We start from the raw sequence: 18,471 nt of genomic DNA, 5'->3' as shown, positions 1-18,471 counted from the left end.
TTGTGTCCATTTTTGCCCCAACTGTTCAGGGTTGGACCTCTGCGGTCGTATCCAGCTGCTCTAGGCGAAGCTGTTTATTCTATGATGAGGGCCTTGGGGAAGATTAGTTAGTTGTTGTTGTTCATGTTATGTGTACAATTCTTGCCAGATTTTTATGAAACTTATATCATAGGTTTATATCAACAATGTTCGGACAAGTTTGAAAATCAGTGCCGATCAATTATTTTAAAAAGAGTTATGCCCTTAGAAATATTTATTATATGGAAATTTGCATTGTAAGCGCTCTCACATGTACAATTTTTGCCAGATTTTTATCAAATTCATATCAAAGGTTAATATCAGCAATATCATGGACAATTTCGAAAATAATAGCCATTCAAATATTTTTAATGAGTTATGCCCCTTGGAAATATTATATATATGAGAAATTGCTCTCAATTCTTCAATTCTCTTAAGCATTGTGTTAAGATAATTTAAAAAAGTTTTAAAAACAAAATAAAATATTTTTTTTTAGTTATTGCCCTTGGACAGATGAAATATGTGCAACGCGGGGGACATTGGAACCCTGTTCTTTTATTTTGTGTGTAGCATCGGAACACTTGTCTTCGTGTCATTGTCACTTATAAATACATGTACATGTATATTGTTTTACGTATTTGAACAAATTTATGAATGCATGTTTATTTCAATTTTGAATAGGAATGATATCTTTAGTTTCGGATCTCTTTTTTTGCTTTGGACGGTGCTCCTATTTTACAAGATTTCTTCTATATAACTGCAAAAAAAATGCATCTTGGAATTTTTCAAGTTTATCATTAAAATTTAGAAAGGATATAATCTTTTCACCTACCACAAATTGGACATCTTGCTCTTTGGAATCCATACTTAAGAATTGTGAGTTGGTTTTATCGACCCCCTTGGCAAAGGTTAACATCATTTTGGTCAATAAATCTGGAAATTTAATCATGTTAATAGTTTCATGTTTAAATTTATTTCACAGATTGCTCGAAAATCAAACATTTTTTAGGTCAGTGCCTATCAGCATATATATTTTGCGGGTAGCATTAACTGTAGGTATTACAATAAAAAAATGATATTATTGTTACCTGCAGTTTTCGTATAAAATCGGGTCCCTGTCTGGAAATACATTTTGGCAATTAGTCTTGGAAGTAACAATAATTATTTTTTATTGTTACTTTTTGCAGGTAATCATGGTAATCGTATCCAGTGCCTACTTTATATGGAGAAATCTCCTTGTCATTTGTTTCTATCCATAGGAAGGTTGACTATATCCATATAATGATATATAACATGTATAATAGAAGCATAATTGTACCAGGTGAACTCAGCACTATCAGATACTGTGGATTCATTAACTAGTTCCCTTACAAAAAATTAAAAATTGGTGTAAAAATGCCACTATCAACACTATTCACCTTATTGCTATTTATTCCAATCCGGATAAGTTCTGAAATTACACAACTTTTTCATCCAGTTGAAGTTATCTGGGACCCTGTTTAAACAATGTATTATTTATAAAACTTTTCAAAGAGACATGTTTACTGTAAAAACTCTTTGGATGTATTAGATAAAATATGTGCTTTGATGGTCCTTTCAGGATGGTTTACATTTATGACTTTCAACACATCACATGATCACACTACACTTCCACACAATCTTATCAAACAAAAGTTTTCTTGTTTAATCAAATAGTCCTTAAAAAAATCTATAATAGCAGATTTATTTGCCTCAACCAGAGACAAATATGTGTATATATGTCTCTGCTGCAACTCATTAAAAGCCCACTTTTGTAATGAAAAACATGAAAAAGGTAAATATGCTGGAACTGTGATCACGCTGATATTCAGTTATAATTAAACAAAAGAAATATTATGCTACACAAAGACAACAACATCGTAGATTACTGCAAGGAAAATCTTTATTATGGTCTACATGTTTCGCCACTTACGGTGGCGTCTTCAGGACAATTTAAACATAGAAAACAAATACTGAAGTACATAAAATGCGGTGCATATGGGGTTACAAAGGTTAACAAGACGTAACGTCACAATAATTAATTTGACAACGTTAAAATGAAAGTGAAAGTAAAAGTTAATAATGATCGAATTGTCAGTGTCTTTTCCAAAATGGACAACACCTCACAGGACATTCCGTACCATTCCAAAAGGCTTCACTCGGAAAGAGGTACTACTTCCAATTGCGTCGGGAATGTTGTAAGATGTATGGTAGTCGCACATGTAGGGCATGGTGGAAGTTGTGGTGAATTGGTTACATTTTGCGGTTGTGGTACACTATCCATGTTGCAAGTTTATTTCAACAATAATTGTGCGGTTCTGCGGTTCAGTACGTTTTGCGGTGGTCTTCTTTTGATTTTGAGTGGTAGTAATTCATTTGTTGACTTTCTAGAATAATTCGGCAATCTCGGAAGGGGTCGATATTGTCAATGCGGTGTGGTTGTCAAATACAACGCGGGTTTGGCAAAGGTGGATCGTCTAGATGCAGGGGTTCACAAAAAAATAATAGGTTGCATCGAGTGAACCAACACCTTCTAACGGTACAGGCTGATAGAGAGTAATCAGGATGGATACCCGGAGGTATGCTGCGGTTGTCTTAAAACCTCAGGAAAATAATGCTACACAAAGACAACAACATCGTAGATTACTGCAAGGAAAATCTTTATTATGGTCTACATGTTTCGCCACTTACGGTGGCGTCTTCAGAAATGCGGTGCATATGGGGTTACAAAGGTTAACAAGACGTAACGTCACAATAATTAATTTGACAACGTTAAAATGAAAGTGAAAGTAAAAGTTAATAATGAATTGTCAGTGTCTTTTCCAAAATGGACCACACCTCACAGGACAAAGACATATTAATGGAACTCTTTATAAAAGAAGTTAACTAGAGGCTCATCAGAAGCTGGCTTCCTCCACCAATAAAAATGACTGCCACAATATAGCCAATATTTAGTGCTGAAAGTGGAGTTAATGGCCTTTAATCAAAGGCCTTTGGAATGATTTTTTGTGTACATGTATGTAATTTTGTTTTCCTTTATTCAAAGATGTTCAGTTTGTCAGAATACCATATGTTTATATTGCTTTAGCCTTGTGTAGGAGGTTCTGTAGTTTTAATAGATGAAACATATACATGATATTTATATATAGGAATCAGAAAATTGAAGATTTGATCAAATAAATTTTTTATTGTCTTTTTAGGTATTATCAGACTAGAATACAAAAGATAATTGTAATTTACTTGTGAGATGTAATACTGACTATTTATTATGACAGACACTGATTTTAGAGTTGCATTACTGGTAAGTGATTTCTAACTTAGTATTATTTGTTGTTGATCGTTTTCATTTCAGAGGCAATCTATAATTCTTTACTATTTTTTTAAGTGATATTTACCCCTTTTAGTGATTTAACTTCAGTAAAAGTTATAGTCCTTTGGGGCAGGTATTTTCTCGAAGCTTTTTTCTCTGAATATGTTTCAAGCCTCAACTTCACGGACACCTGGATCTGTTAATTTTTTGTATTTCCACAAAAATATTGTGTCTGTTTAGACATGTTAGAATGTGTCAAGGCATTTGGTTTATAGCTATTTGTTATATGAAACTTTGCATATGAAATCTGTTTGTCTGAGTGATGAATGTAATTTTAGATAATAAATTTATTTTATTTCATATGTATAATCTTTGTTTTTAATAATTATGAAAAGATAGCTATAATGAAAAATTGCCTCACTTTAATCTACAAATATTTAATGAATTATTTCCATTTAATGATACAAATATTTATGTATTTAATTTATGAAAAATTGGAAAAAAAATGTTTTTCTGATGCATGGAAATTTTTAAGGATTAAAGACTTATTTCTTGATCAATTTAAGGCAGGTGCTGCTGCTGGGACCTCAGTGGATGTGTCACTGTTTCCACTGGATACAATCAAGACACGTTTACAGAGTCATGCTGGTTTTTGGAAATCTGGCGGATTCCGTGGAATATACTCTGGTTTACTGTCTGTTACTATTGGTTCTGCTCCTACAGGTATATTTTATATCTTAGAATTGATTAATTAAATTTAAAGGGAATATTTTTTGTATATATACTGAAAAATTTCATGCTTGTCTTATGTTCATGTTGTCATCTTTCTCCGGTAGGCAATGGTTTCATTATAGCTAGCTAAACCTCTCACTTGTATGACAGTCATATAAAATTCCATTATATTAACAACAATGTTTGAACAAAACAAACAGACATAATAGGTAATAAACTGCTTTGCCAAGCGCAGCTGGATACAACCCTGAACAGTTGGGGCAAAAATGAACACAATATTCAAGCTTGATACAGGTCTGAATTAGCAATTGTGACCCCAATTTTCTTTTGAAAATTGACAATTTCTTACATCTTGAAGAAAAAAATTGTCCCCCCCCCCCCCCAATTTTTTTTTAACACCCCCCCCCTTTTTCCAAAAAAAAATAACATTTGAAGAACTTTTTTTTTTGTAAAATGTGGTACATCTTAAGAGACATCAATACACTTAAACACAAGTTGATGTCTGAAAACTAGAAAACTGCTTGTTTAGACCCTTTTTGGCCCCTTATTCCTGAACGGTTTGGACATTTACCCCCCAAAATGAATCCCAACCTTCGACTTGTGGTATTGAACCTTGTGGTACACTTTCAGAGCAATCAATATACTTATACACAAGTTATTGTCCTGAAACTAGAAAAATGCTTGTTTTGGGCCCCTTTTTGGCCCCTAATTCCTAAACAGTTGGGACCATCACCCCCAAAAACAATCCCAACCTTTCTTTAGTGGTATTGGACCTTTTGGTAAAATTTCATAGAGATCCATTCACTTAAACTTAAGTTATTGTCCGGAAACCAAATGTCTTCGGACGACGACGACATGATAGCAGTATATGACCCCAAAATTTTTTTGCGGTCGTATAAAAATGTCAAAAATAGGGGTACAGCAGTCATTATTGTGTTATACAAAAAGTTTTGGTCGCAAATGGGGATTTAGGCTCAACAAGTCCTAAAATGAGGCCAAAGAGAAATTTAGATTTAATGCTCACAATTATTTTGATTCTCTTAATAGGATTTTTTGTATTTCTAAATGAAAATTTCCTTTATCCGAAATGTTAACAACTAATTTGGCTTTTGCAGCATTCATTGTGTTTAATAGTTCTAATGTCAGTAATGACTCATCACTTGAAATGCAAAGTCAGTAGATTTACATTATCTAAATCCCTTTGACATCAAATACATGGCTGATTTAGATCAAATGTATGTTATTATAAAATCATGTTTAGAATATAATTACAGTTGTCCCTGCCAACCAACCAACATACCTTTCATTGAACAAAAAACATAAATATTCAACTGAATTGGATTCCAAACATTTTGGAAATAAGAGGCAAACACATGTCAAAGAATGTCAAACATTGGTATTTTTTACATGTTTGTCTCTCAGCAGTATTATTAGGTGGAAAATTACAATGAATACTTCCTGTTTGAAACCCTACGTCAATTTAAACCAAACCAAATTTGGCCAAAATAAGCCCTACATCCATCAAAATTGCCAAGTGATTCAGGCTACTTCATTACTTTCATGATCTAATTGTGTAAATTTCTAGTACTTTTAAAAGACCAAATATATATGTGTTTTTGGATGGAAGATAACCATTCTTTTCATTGGGCATAGATGTCAGATGAACTATTCACGCAACTATTCACAAATGGAAATACATGTCATAGTTTTGAGTTATTTCTAATTAAAGAATGTAAACTAAATTGTTATAAAATTTTCTGTAAAAGCTTACCAAATTGCAGTACTAAAGTGTTATTACTTGTGGATTCAAAACATAAAGGAGGATCTAGTATGTCTTTATATTTAACTTAAACTACAAACATTAGGGAATTATGTGCATTTCTTATGAATCAGTCTGAATTCATGACTGACATACTGCAGGTTTGTAAGATTTTTATTTTTTCGGTCGTATATTGGTATGAAGTTGGCGTCGTCGTCGTCCTAAGACACATTGGTTTTCGCACTCTAACTTAAGTTTCAGTGAATGGATCTCTATGAAATTTTACCATACGGTTAAATACCACAAAAGGAAGGTTGGGATTGATTTTGGGGGTTATGGTACCAACAGTTAATGAATTAGGGGCCAAAAATAAGCATTTTCTAGTTTCCAGACAATAACTTGTGGAACGGTGTATGGATCTCTCTGAAATTAGACCACAAGTTTCCATACCACAAAGGGATGGTTAGGATTTGCTTTGGGGGGTTATACAAGTGTATTACTCATTATATGACCGCAAAAAATTTTTGCGATCGTATATTGGTATGACGTTGGCGTCGTCGTCATCGTCGTCGTCCGGCGTCGACCGAAGACACATTGGTTTTCGCACTCTAACTTTAGTTTAAGTGAATGGATTTCTATGAAATTTTACCATAAGGTTTAATACCACAAAAGGAAGGTTGGGATTGATTTTGGGGGTTATGGTACCAACAGTTAAGGAATAGGGGGACAAAAAGGGTCCAAAAATAAGCATATTTGTAACTTCCAGACATAACTTGTGTGTTAGTGTATGGATCTCTCTGACATTGTACCACAAGGTTCCATATCACACAGGGAATGCTGGGATTGATTTTGGGGGTAATTGCCTCAAAATATTAGGAATTAGGGGCCAAAAAAGGGGCAAAAAACAAGCATTTTTCTAGTTTCATGACAATAACTTGTGTGTAAGTGCATGGATCTTTCTGAAATTGTACTACAAGGTTCCATATCACAAAGGGAAAGCTGGAATTGAGTTTGGGGGTAATTTCCCAAAACGTTTAGGAATAATTAAGGGGCCAAAAATAAGCATTTTTCTAGTTTCCAGACAATAACTTGTGTTCAAGTGTATGGATCTCCCTGAAATTGTACTTCAAGGTACCATACCACAAAGGGAAGGCTGGGATTGAGTTTGAGGGTAATTGCCTCAAAATTTTAGGAATTAGGGGCCATAAAGGGGAAAAAAAACAAGCATTTTTCTAGTTTCAGGACAATAACTTGTGTGTAATTGTATGGATCTTTATGAAATTGTACTACAAGGTTCCATATCACAAAGGGAAAGCTGGGTTTGAGTTTGGGGGTAAATGCCCTAAAGGTTTAGGAATTTGGGGCCAAAAAGGGGCCAAAAAACAAGCATTTTTCTAGTTTCCAGACAATAACTTGTGTTCAAGTGTATGGATCTCTCTGAAATTGTACTGCAAGGTACCATACCACAAAGGGAAGGCTGGGATTGAGTTTGGGGGTGATGAATCATAAGGGGGTTCAAAAAATTTGGGGGGGGTGGATTTTTTTTTCCTTTTTTTTCTTTAAAATTTTCCATTTTAAATTGGTTATTTCTGATTGATATATAAAAGCAAATAATAATGATATGGTTTGAATAGGTAAATTAAAAAATTTTAAGTTCTTAGACCACATTCATTCTGTTTCAGAAACCTATGCTGTGTCAAATATTTAATTACAATCCAAATTCAGTGCTGTATCAAGCTTGAATGTTGTGACCATACTTGCCCCAACTGTTCAGGGTTCGACCTCTGCGGTCGTATCAAGCTGCGCCCCAGCGGAGCATTTTATTTGTTTATCTCACCTAAACTGCTTTTAAATTATGTATATTGGAAATTTGCCAAAAACTTTATTATTAATAAATTCCATTGGAAATTTGCCAATAACTTTAGTTTAATGAACTTCATTGGAAATTTGCCAATATAAAATGTTGCTGATGAAGCTTTTTTGTTTATCTCACCTTAACTGCTTTTAAATTATGTATATAGGAAATTTGCCAAAAACTTTCTAATTAATAAATTCCATTGGAAATTTGCCAATAACTTTAGTTTAATAAACTTCATTGCATTTTTTCTAGTTTCCAGACAATAACTTGTGTGTAAGTGTATGGATCTCTCTAAAATTGTACTACAAGGTTCCATACCACAAAGGGAAGGCTGGGATTGAGAGTTTGGGGGTAATTACTCCAAGGGGGGGAGGGGGGGGGGTGCGAAAAGTTGGGGGGGGGGGATTTTTTTTCCCAATTTTTTTGGGGTTAATATTATTTTTCGTCAAAGTTTTTGTAATCTTCAATTGCACAGTATTGCGCAATAGCAAGAAATCTTCAATTGCACAGTATTGCGCAATTTCACAGTATTGTACAATAGCACAATATTGGGCAATAGCAAGAAATCTTCAATTGCACAGTATTGCGCAATAGCAAGAAATCTTTAATTGCACAGTATTGCGCAATAGCACAGTATTGCGCAACAACACAGTATTGCACAATAGCACAGTATTGCACAATAGCACAGTATTGCGCAATAGCAAGAAATCTTCAATTACACAGTATTGCGCAATAGCAAGAAATCTTCAATTGCACAGTATTGCGCAATAGCAAGAAATCTTCAATTACACAGTATTCCGCAATAGCAAGAAATCTTCAATTGCACAGTATTGCGCAATAGCAAGAAATCTTCAATTGCACAGTATTGTGCAATAGCAAGAAATCTTCAATTGAAAATAAATACAGATCTTTTAACCAATTTCAATGGGATTAATTTAAAGTCTTTAATTTTGGGGGGTTCTTACCTTGTATTACTTTTTTGGATATTGGGCCCCATTTTTAAATTGGTCTACATTGAGGTCAAAAGGGTTTAAAATTAAACTTTGTTAGATTTCATCAAAAACTGAATTATTGCGGCTGTATGATAAGCTGAATCTTATTGTGCATTTAGATTTTTTATTTTGGGCCCTGTTTTCAAATTAGTCCATATTAAGGTTTGAAGGGTCCAAAATTAAACTTTTGATTAATTTCAACTAAATTAAATTGTTGGTGTTTTTTTATATGCTGAATCTAACCATGTAGTTAGATTTTGGATATCAGACCATTCTAGGTAAAATCTAGTCCCATTTCAAATTTTTAAGCTCTTTGACCACATTTATTTTGTGTCAGAAACCTATATTATGTCAAAAATGTTATCACAATCCAAATTCAGACAGTATCAAGCTTGAATATTGTGTCCAAACTTGCCCCAACTGTTCAAGGTTCGACCTCTGTGGTCGTATCAGGCTGCGCTCTGCGAAGCATTTTATTATGCATTTAGTATTAGACATGACGTTATTGACCTTAACTTGTTGACTTTGTTCAAACAAGTTTGACTTAAACCATTCTAGTGTACAGTTGGAAACATTATAATATTCAAGTTTTTTCAATAAAATTATATGATTAACAAGATCAAAAGCTTTCTTTAAATCTAAAAATATAACTCCTTTTATTTCTCCATTGTCTATATTTGTTAACCATTCATCTACTAATTTAGTAAGCGCAGTAGTGCACGAATGTTTAGGTCTGAAACCTGACTGTGTAGTATTAAGAAGGTCATTACTATTTAAATATATATACAAACTATCAGCTATATGTCGTTCTATGAGGGGCCTTGGTGGCCGAGTGGTCTAAGTAGTAACTACTGTAATCACTAGCCAGTCAACACTGAGGTTGTGAGTTCATACCCCGCTCGTGCGGGTGCACTCGACTCCAATCTTAATTGACTAGGATTGTCAGTTTTCCTATCGAAGGTCGGTGGTTTTCTCCGGGCACTCCGGCTTCTTCCACTAATAAAAACTGGCGGCCACGAAATAGCCCAAAAGTGGTGCTTAAAAGTGGCGTTAAAAACACAAAAAATCAAAAAATCAAAAATCGTTCTATGATTTTGGAGAGACAAGGCAAAACTGCTATTGGTCTATAATTATCAGGATTACAAGCATCGCCACTTTTAATAAATTGCTTCGCTGAGCACAGCTGGATACAACCGCAGAGGTCCAACCCTGAACAGTTGGGGCAAAAATGGACACAATATTCGTGCTTGATACAGGTCTGAATTTAGATTGAAATTAAATGTTTGACACATAATAGGTTTCTGACACAGAATAACTGTAGTCAAAGAACTTAGAATTGGTTATATGATTTGAGTTTATATTCAATTTTTTGCTTTTGTGCAATTCACTATGCTGTTGCAAATTGACCCCCCCCCCCCCCCCCAAAAAAAAAGAATTTTTATCACCCCACCCCTTTTTTTTGCAAAAAAAAAATAATATTTGAAGAAATTTTCTTTTTAATTTCTGAAATCTGTAATGAGAAAAAAAATTGTCCCCCCCCTCCACAATTTCTTTTCATCTCCCCTCCCCTCCCCTTTTTCCAAAAAAAAAAATCTTTCCCTCAAGATATGGTCATTATCTCAATTCAAATTTCCAATGGAGTTTGCAACCATAATTACCCATTTAAATACATCATGAAAGTCTTAAAATAGAAAATGACATACATAATCGTGTCTAAAAATAATATATCTTTAATCAGCTTTTTTATTAGTAACTTCTAAAAATAAATTGACATCTAATCACCTCAAGACAATACAAAATTTCTTTATACATAATTTTATAAGCAGTGTAAGGGAGGTAATCCAAATTTAACATTGTACTTAAAAGTGATTGTCCATTAACAAGGAAACCCTTGTATTTTGCCCCTTATTCCTAAACGGTTTGAGCAATTACCCCCCAAAGCCAATCCTAACCATCCCTTTGTGGTATGGAAACTTGTTGTACAATTTCATAGAGATCCATACACCGTTCCACAAGTTATTGTCTGAAAACTAGAAAAATGCTTGATTGGGCCCCTTTTTTGGCCCCTTTTTCCTAAACTGTTAGGACCATAACCATCAAAATCAATCCCAACCTTCCTTTTGTGGTTATAAACCTTGTGTTTAAATTTCATAGATTTCTATTTACTAATACTAAAGTTATTGTCCAGAAACCAAGTGTCTTCGGAAGACGACGACAACGTGATACCAATATACAACCACAAAAATTTTTTGCGGTCGTATAAAAATTGGGGAAACTCTTGCAGTTTTAAAAATACTTGGAAATTTACCACATTTGATGCTTAGATTAAATAAATATGTTAAAGCTGGTGCAATGACATCCCTGCACATACTCAAAATATTTGGTCCAACATTATCTAAACCAGTTGCTTTAGACTTGTCAAGTTTTTTTAAATACATTTATTACATCTAAAATACTCATTTCTGGTATAATGAATTTTTCACTACTCCTTTGTAACTTTGATTTCACAAATTTGTTGAGTACATTGAAACTTGGACCTTCATCATTATTACATAATTTGTTATCAACTATACCTTCAGCACTACTTAAGACTAGTTAAGGTGAAAGTATACTGTCTTTGTTTTTGTAAGTTGCTTTTCTACTTTGTATTAATCTGATGTGTTAAGCCCTTTTCAACTGATTTTTATACGACCGCAAAAATTTTGTGGTTGTATATTGGTATCACGTCGTCGTCTACATCGTCCGAAGACACATTGGTTTCCGGACAATAACTTTTGTTTAAGTGTATGGATTTCTATGAAATTTTACCATAACGTTAATGACTACAAAAGGAAGGTTGGGATTGATTTTGGGGGTTATGGTCCTAACAGTTCAGGAATTAAGGGCCAAAATGGGGCCCAAATAAGCATTTTTCTAGTTTCCAGACAATAACTTGTGAAATGGTGTATGGATCTCTCTGAAATTATACCACAAGTTACCATATCACAAAGGGATGGTGAGAATTTGCTTTGGGGGGGTTATGGCTCAAACTGTTTAGGAATTGGGGGCAACAAAGGCCGAAAAACTAGGGTTTCCAGGTTAATGGACAATTACTTAAGTACAAAACATAATTTTAAAGCAGAGTAAGGGAGGTAATTCAAACACATATTGTCAAATTACCTCCCTTACACTGCTTGTTAATTATTTATAAAGAAATGTATTGTCTTTAGGTGATAAGCTGTCTATTTAATTTTAGAAGTTACTATTTTAAAAATGTTTAATAAAGGTAATTTAATTATAGCCATGATTATGTATGTGAAGGAATTTTATTTTTAGATATTACTATTTAATGTTGCTGATGAAGGCTTTTTAATTTTAGGCATGATTATGATGTCATTTTCTATTTTAAAAATTATTTAATTTTAGCCATGATTATGTATGTGAAGGAATTTTATTTTTAGATATTACTATTTAATGTTGCTGATGAAAGTGTTTTAATTTTAGGCATGATAATGATGTCATTTTCTATTTAAATACTTTTATGATGTATTTAAATGGGTTTTTATGGTTACAAAGTCCTAGCTGTCAATTTATTTTTAGAAGTTACTTTTAAATGCTGATGAAGGAATTTCATTTTTTAGATATTACTATTAAATGTTGCTGATGAAGGTTTTTTATACGCCCGTTTACGGGACGTATTATGGTATACCTCTGTCCGTCCGTCCGTCCGTCTGTCCGTCGTCAACATGTCGGACATTAACTCAAAAATGCTTTAACCAATTTGCATAAATATCTATTGACATGAGCTCCCTTTTGATTTTTATAAATTTCAGATTTTACGTTTCCGAGTTACAGGGTTTTATTCATAAAAAAGGGGGAATTTTCCAGTTTTTCGGACAAAAACTCAAAAATGCTTTCATCAATTCTTATGAAACTTTGGTGAATTGTTTGTATGTATTGATGTAAGCTCCCTTTCGAATTTTATAAATTTTACATTTTACATTTCTGAGTTATGGGGTTTTATTCATTAAAAAAAGGGGTGATTTTCCAGTTTTCGGACAATAACTCAAAAATGCTGTCACCAATTCTCATGAAACTTTGGTGAATTGTTTATATCTATTGATGTAAGCTCCCTTTTTATTTTCATAAATTTCTAATATGACATTGAGAATTAATTGAACTTTATTTGTTTATAGTCTGACAACAGATTTACTAAGTATTGCACAACAGCAAGAAATCTTTAATTGAATATAAATTCAATTCATATAACCAATTTCAAGATCTTTGACTACATTTATTCAGGAACCTATAATATGTCAAATATTTAATTACAATCCAATTTCAGACCTGAATCAAGCTTGAATATTGTGTCCATTTTTGCCCAAACTGTTCAGGGTTGGACCTCTGCGGGCGTATCTAGCTGCGCTCAGCGAAGCAGTTTATTAATTTTAGCCATGAATATGATGTCATTTTCTATTTTAATACTTTTATGATGTATTTAAATGGGCTTTTATGGTTAAAAAAAAGCATTTTTCTAGTTTCCAGACAGTAACTTGTCATTAAGTGTATGGATCTCTCTAAAATTGTACTACAAGGTTCCATACTACAAAGGAAAGACTGCAATTGAGTTTGATGGTTAATGCTAAAAGGGTGATTCAAAAAGTTTGGGGGGAAGGGGGGGTTTCCAATTTTTTTTTAAAAGGGTTCATATTTTTTTTCAAAATTTTCAAAATTTCAAATTTTTGAAAAGTTTCAAGAAGAAATCTTAAATTGCACAGTATTGCGCATTAGATTTGTAAGATCTTTGACCATATTTATTTTGTGTCAGAAACCTATATTATGTCAAAACTTTGATCACAATCCAAATTCAGATAGTATCAAGCTTGAATATTGTGTCCAAATTTGCCCCAACTGTTCAGGGTTCGACCACTTACTGTGGTCGTATCAGGCTGTGCTCAGCGAAGCATTTTATTATAGTTTGTTCTTATGTTGTACTATTACACCACTACCAGGTTAGGGGGAAGGTTTGGCACCAGCAAACATCTTTAACCCTGCCATATTCTTAATGTGCCTGTCCCAAGCCAGAAACCTGTAGTTAAGTGGTTGTCGTTGGTCCTGTCTGTCAGACATTGGGGTCAGTTACTTTTGAAAGTAATTAATTATACCCCACGCAACGAGTTGCGGAGGGTATAATGTTTTTGACCCTTCCGTCTGTCCGTCTGTCCGTCCGTCTGTCCCTCCATCTGTCTGTCTGTCCGTCCGTCAGTCCGTCAGTCCTGTTTATTGTCATCGCAACTCCTCTCAAACCACACAACAGAATTTCACGAAACCTTTTTAGATAATAAGGACATACTATGTAGTTGTGCATATCGACAGGAAATTACGATTCAATTCTTTTTCTAGGAGTAACGCCCCTTTGAACTTATTTACTTTAATGTACTACTGCAACAGTTTGTCATCGAAACTCCTCTCAAACCACACAACAGAATTTCATGAAATCTTTTCAGATATTAAGGACATACTACGTAGATGTGCATATTGACAGGAAATTACGATTCAATTTTTTTTCCAGGAGTTACGCTCCTTTGAACTTATTTGCTCAATATACTACTGCAAGCTTTTGTCATCGCAACTCCTCTCAAACCACACAACAGAATTTCATGAAAACTTTTCAGATAATAAGGACATACTATGTAGATGTGCATATCGACAGGAAATTAAGATTCAATTTTTTTTCCAGGAGTTACGCCCCTTTGAACTTATTTGCCCAATATACTACTGCATCCTTTTGTCATCGGAACTCCTCTCAAACCACACAACAGAATTTCATGAAACCTTTTCAGATAGTAAGGACATACTACGTAGATGTGCATATCGACAGGAAATTACGATTCAATTTTTTTTCCAGGAGTTACGCCCCTTTGAACTTATTTGCCCAATATACTACTGCAACCTTTTGTCATCGCAACTCCTCTCAAACCACACAACAGAATTTCATGAAACTGTGTAGATAATAAGGACATACTATGTAGATGTGCATATTGACAGGAAATTATGATTCAATTTTTTTTTCTGGTACAATTTTTTGTCGAGCCTGCGACTTTTGTCGCAGAAAGCTCGACATAGGGATAGTGATCCGGCGGCGGCGGCGGCGTTAGCTAACTTCTTAAAAGCTTTATATTTTAGAAGGTGGAAGGTCTGGATGCTTCATACTTTGTATATGGATGCCTCATGTTACGAAGTTTCCGTCAGTCACATGTCCAATGTCCTTGACCTCATTTTCATGGTTCAGTGACTACTTGAAAAAAAAGTTAAGATTTTTTGTAATGTTAGATTCTCTCTTATTATAAGTAATAGGATAACTATATTTGGTATGTGCGTACCTTGCAAGGTCCTCATGCCCGTCAGACAGTTTTCACTTGACCTCGATTTTTAATATTTTGAAATAATTTAATATCAAAATTATTTTTCCTTAAGAAATGATTTAGAATGCCTGACTTTTTTTAAAATATACTTAAGTTATAATCACAATTAATTGATTTAAAAAAATTCTTTCCAAATTTAAATCCAAGATGTTAACTATACACAAAATGGAAAAGATACATAATGAATTATTGCATGTACCTAGAGGTATATTTATCTCTCTCTAATTGGCTTAACACCTGTTTAACATGCAAAGATAACTGTTGTAAAAACAGTCATTATATAGTTTATAATAAAACAAATAGCCAGAGGTTATATTTATTGATTGACTATGTCCTTTAAAGTTGATTATGTTAAATCAATGTCTAACAATATAATATATACATGTGATTCTTCCGGCGGGAGTCAAAATCTCCCGCTTTTCAGACCCTCTTCCGTCCCTCCCGTTAAAATTTGAAATCTTCCGCTTTTTGAAAATGTCAACCTCGTAAAATTTTCATTAGACATTTTTGTTTACAAAGTCCATACCGACAGAGAAAAAGTCCGAGAAACTCGAAATTGATATGGGAAAAGTCCGAGAAAAACGGAAGTTTCCTGTAATGGATTTTGTGTCAATAGTTAAAATAGGTAAAATTAGCCTGAGGTGTTTAGGATTAAACTGTATATACAACAATAAATAAAAGATAATAGGCAATTACCTAGTGATCAACTAGCTAGTTTAAGACACAAGCCAGGTTGATTAAAAGTGAAATACTGACAAAGGATTAAATTGTACAAGTTGTACAAACAACGATTTAATTTGATGCTGTTGAAAACATGGAACATTTACTGAACCCCAAATACAAATGAAATCAACTCAAATATGATATTTATGGCAAGTTTTCTATCCAAGCCAATGGAATACCTATATAAGTACAGTTGTCTTGGACTATTCTAAAAATTTAGAATTTGACAAAATGCAAACCGTATTTTTGTATCACCAAATACCCCAGTAGCAAATAAAAGAAGACCAAGTATCTAGCCAAATTCAACTCTGCCTGGAGATCTGATTTCAAATGATGCAGATCCAGTACCAAGGGTTAAGACCATGCTTACTACACTTCATGCAAAGCTGACTGTGGTAGCCCTAATGATTTGACCAAACTTATGCCATGGGGACAGCTACCCACCAGCAAGCCTACAACTCTATCAATTTAACACCTTCTGTTACAAGCATGTTCAGTAGTGGTACCAAAGTTGACAATGTAGCTTAATCAGGGGTACTTTTTGCCAACTCTGTATGATGGCTGATCGCTTTATCTTGAATTATATATAATGAATAAATATTTGAAAACCCCTTATCTTCTATTTTTATCAAGTAAAAATGGATATGGAGTTGTTGAAAGGTATGGAATTATTGTTCTTTTAACAAACAAAAAAAGAAGATATACAGTTTAAACACACAAAAAAACCATTGCGTACGTCGATAAATAGGTCGATAAAAAATCTCCAGTTATGAAGCCCAAACTCCAGCTGAAAATTTCCAAATCTCCAGTTGTGGCTTGACAACTCTGTCACATGTCTGAATTAATATATATCTGAATGGTGTGTTCAGCATTCTCCAACATTTGATAATAAGACTTAAATAACATTAAGGATTAGGGGGTCCTCTTAAGGACTTCCTTGTCTCGAAAAAAACTTTGATTGATTTCACTGATTCGTCAGAAACTTCTCCCAATGATTCTATTTTCCAAAAACGTTCCAAATCGACTTTTTCTGTTTTGTGTTGCATCATAACCTTGAACATGCAAGCTGAGGTAGTTGGTCCAGCTGAGTTTTTTCATTGGTCCAGAAAGCAGGTATCCGAATTTTGATTCTACTGCAGTCGGGGCCTGGTCCACGGATAACTTTGTCTTCTTTGATATCCCAGTAGTAATCAGAACCTATTAAAACTGAAATCTTGAATTTATCCATGTTTCTTACAGGGTGCGCTAATCTAAGTCCATGCAGTGGGAGTAACCCGAATAATTCAGTGCAACCCCGTGATCGACTCTCCCACTCGTGAGGTGTAGCCATCGTAGAGCAGTGGAATATAACGACTGAATTATTCGGGTTACAGTGGGAGTAAAACTGTCTAATTTATTTGAAATACCAGTTTCCTGTACGTACATCTCTTTACCGATCGATTTTCTCAGAGACCTAATATCCCAATTCCGTTTTCCGTGTTCTCTAGTCATCAGTTTTTTCATTTCGCTGGGCAATTTTCCAAATATGATTGGTACTAAAAGTGATCCGAATGTGTCTTGCGATTGTCCGAGCGACTACTCCTCGTATGCACGATTCCATTTTATCATAAAACGCTTTGATGCTGTGCAGTGTAAGTGAACGGTGCGTAAGTTCAAGTAAATTCTGCATGTACGCGTTTATAATTGTTTTTGTCTGTCCATAACGCTCCTTTAGTAAAATAATTGCGTGGTCATAGTTGGCGCTTGATAGAGATAAACCTGATATGCATTGTGCGGCTTCATGGTGTATCTGAGATTTGAGATAGCTGAACTTTTGTACGTTTGTCAAAGAGGGATTGTGATGAATGGTTGTCTCAAACGATTCCCAGAATGTCTGCCATGTTAATATGTCTCCCGTAAAGTTCGGAAGATCAAACTTAGGTAATCTGTGATAAAAGTTTGTTGTTGTTGTTGGGTTTGCCTTCGTATTAATGGAGTTATTTTACACTGAAAATATATTTTCGGTATGGTTTGAGTTGTGATTTGCAGTACTTGTTGACGGAAAATTTGATGTATGTGCTATAGGAACATAAGATGATTCACTCACCGCAGGCTGAAATGATTTTGTTTTGTTTCCAGAAACTATGTCCTTGTATCGGCTAATGGCGACTTCAATATTCATATTATAATCGTCAGCGTCAAGAATTTCTTGTTCCATGTCTCCGACTTCGGTTCCATCTAAAATCTGTGAGTCCAAAGTTTCAAGCAAGTTCCGCTTCTTTATCAGGGTTTCTGTGGCAGCCGAACTCTCTTTAGTCCTATTTCAGCGCTTCTGTGTCAGCCACGAATTGCTTTCAGCTTCTCCATAAGTCACGGCACAAATATCGTGAAGGTTGTGGTTGGTACTTCGCTTTAAATTAATAAGGCTTGTGTTCATACAAATTGTATTCATGTATTGAGTAGTTGCGCACAAGGCAACATTACGTACAAATTAAGGCGTTACGTAAATAATAAGTTACGTTAATGACGTTAGTTACATAGTAAATGAATAGCGGCAAATCCTTGACAATAATTTCATCGAAAAGAGAGAGTTGAGTACACCTTTTTATGTTCAGGCGTGTTTGAGTTGTCTATTTTGTCTTGAAAACGTATAAAGCAAACATATTTGATACATCATC

General features: G+C 34.2%; 2 protein-coding genes across 9 annotated transcripts in view; both read left to right on the top strand.

Annotated features, from left to right (window-relative positions):
• Positions 1-18,471, top strand: part of LOC127702813 (S-adenosylmethionine mitochondrial carrier protein-like) — a 167,108-nt gene that overhangs the window by 13,340 nt on the left and 135,297 nt on the right. For 2 of the 5 annotated variants that reach the window (XM_052207146.1, XM_052207116.1), the window contains exons 1-3: positions 1,876-3,052; positions 3,237-3,337; positions 3,913-4,069. In XM_052207146.1, the coding sequence (XP_052063106.1) occupies positions 3,305-3,337; positions 3,913-4,069 (190 nt within the window). In that variant the 5' untranslated portion in view covers positions 1,876-3,052; positions 3,237-3,304. Of the gene's footprint in view, positions 1-1,875; positions 3,053-3,236; positions 3,338-3,912; positions 4,070-18,471 lie in introns of those variants that run through there. The other 3 variants (XM_052207139.1, XM_052207123.1, XM_052207131.1) reach the window with 3 other exon arrangements.
• Positions 1-18,471, top strand: part of LOC127702978 (nuclear transcription factor Y subunit beta-like) — a 298,592-nt gene that overhangs the window by 211,955 nt on the left and 68,166 nt on the right. The window lies entirely within an intron of this gene.

This window comes from Mytilus californianus, unplaced genomic scaffold (assembly GCF_021869535.1).
Source record: "Mytilus californianus isolate M0D057914Y unplaced genomic scaffold, xbMytCali1.0.p SCAF_1, whole genome shotgun sequence".
In the NCBI taxonomy this organism is placed as follows: Eukaryota; Metazoa; Mollusca; class Bivalvia; order Mytilida; family Mytilidae; genus Mytilus; species Mytilus californianus.
Note: the sequence above shows the minus strand (reverse complement) of the source record. Positions and strands in the feature narration are given on the sequence as shown.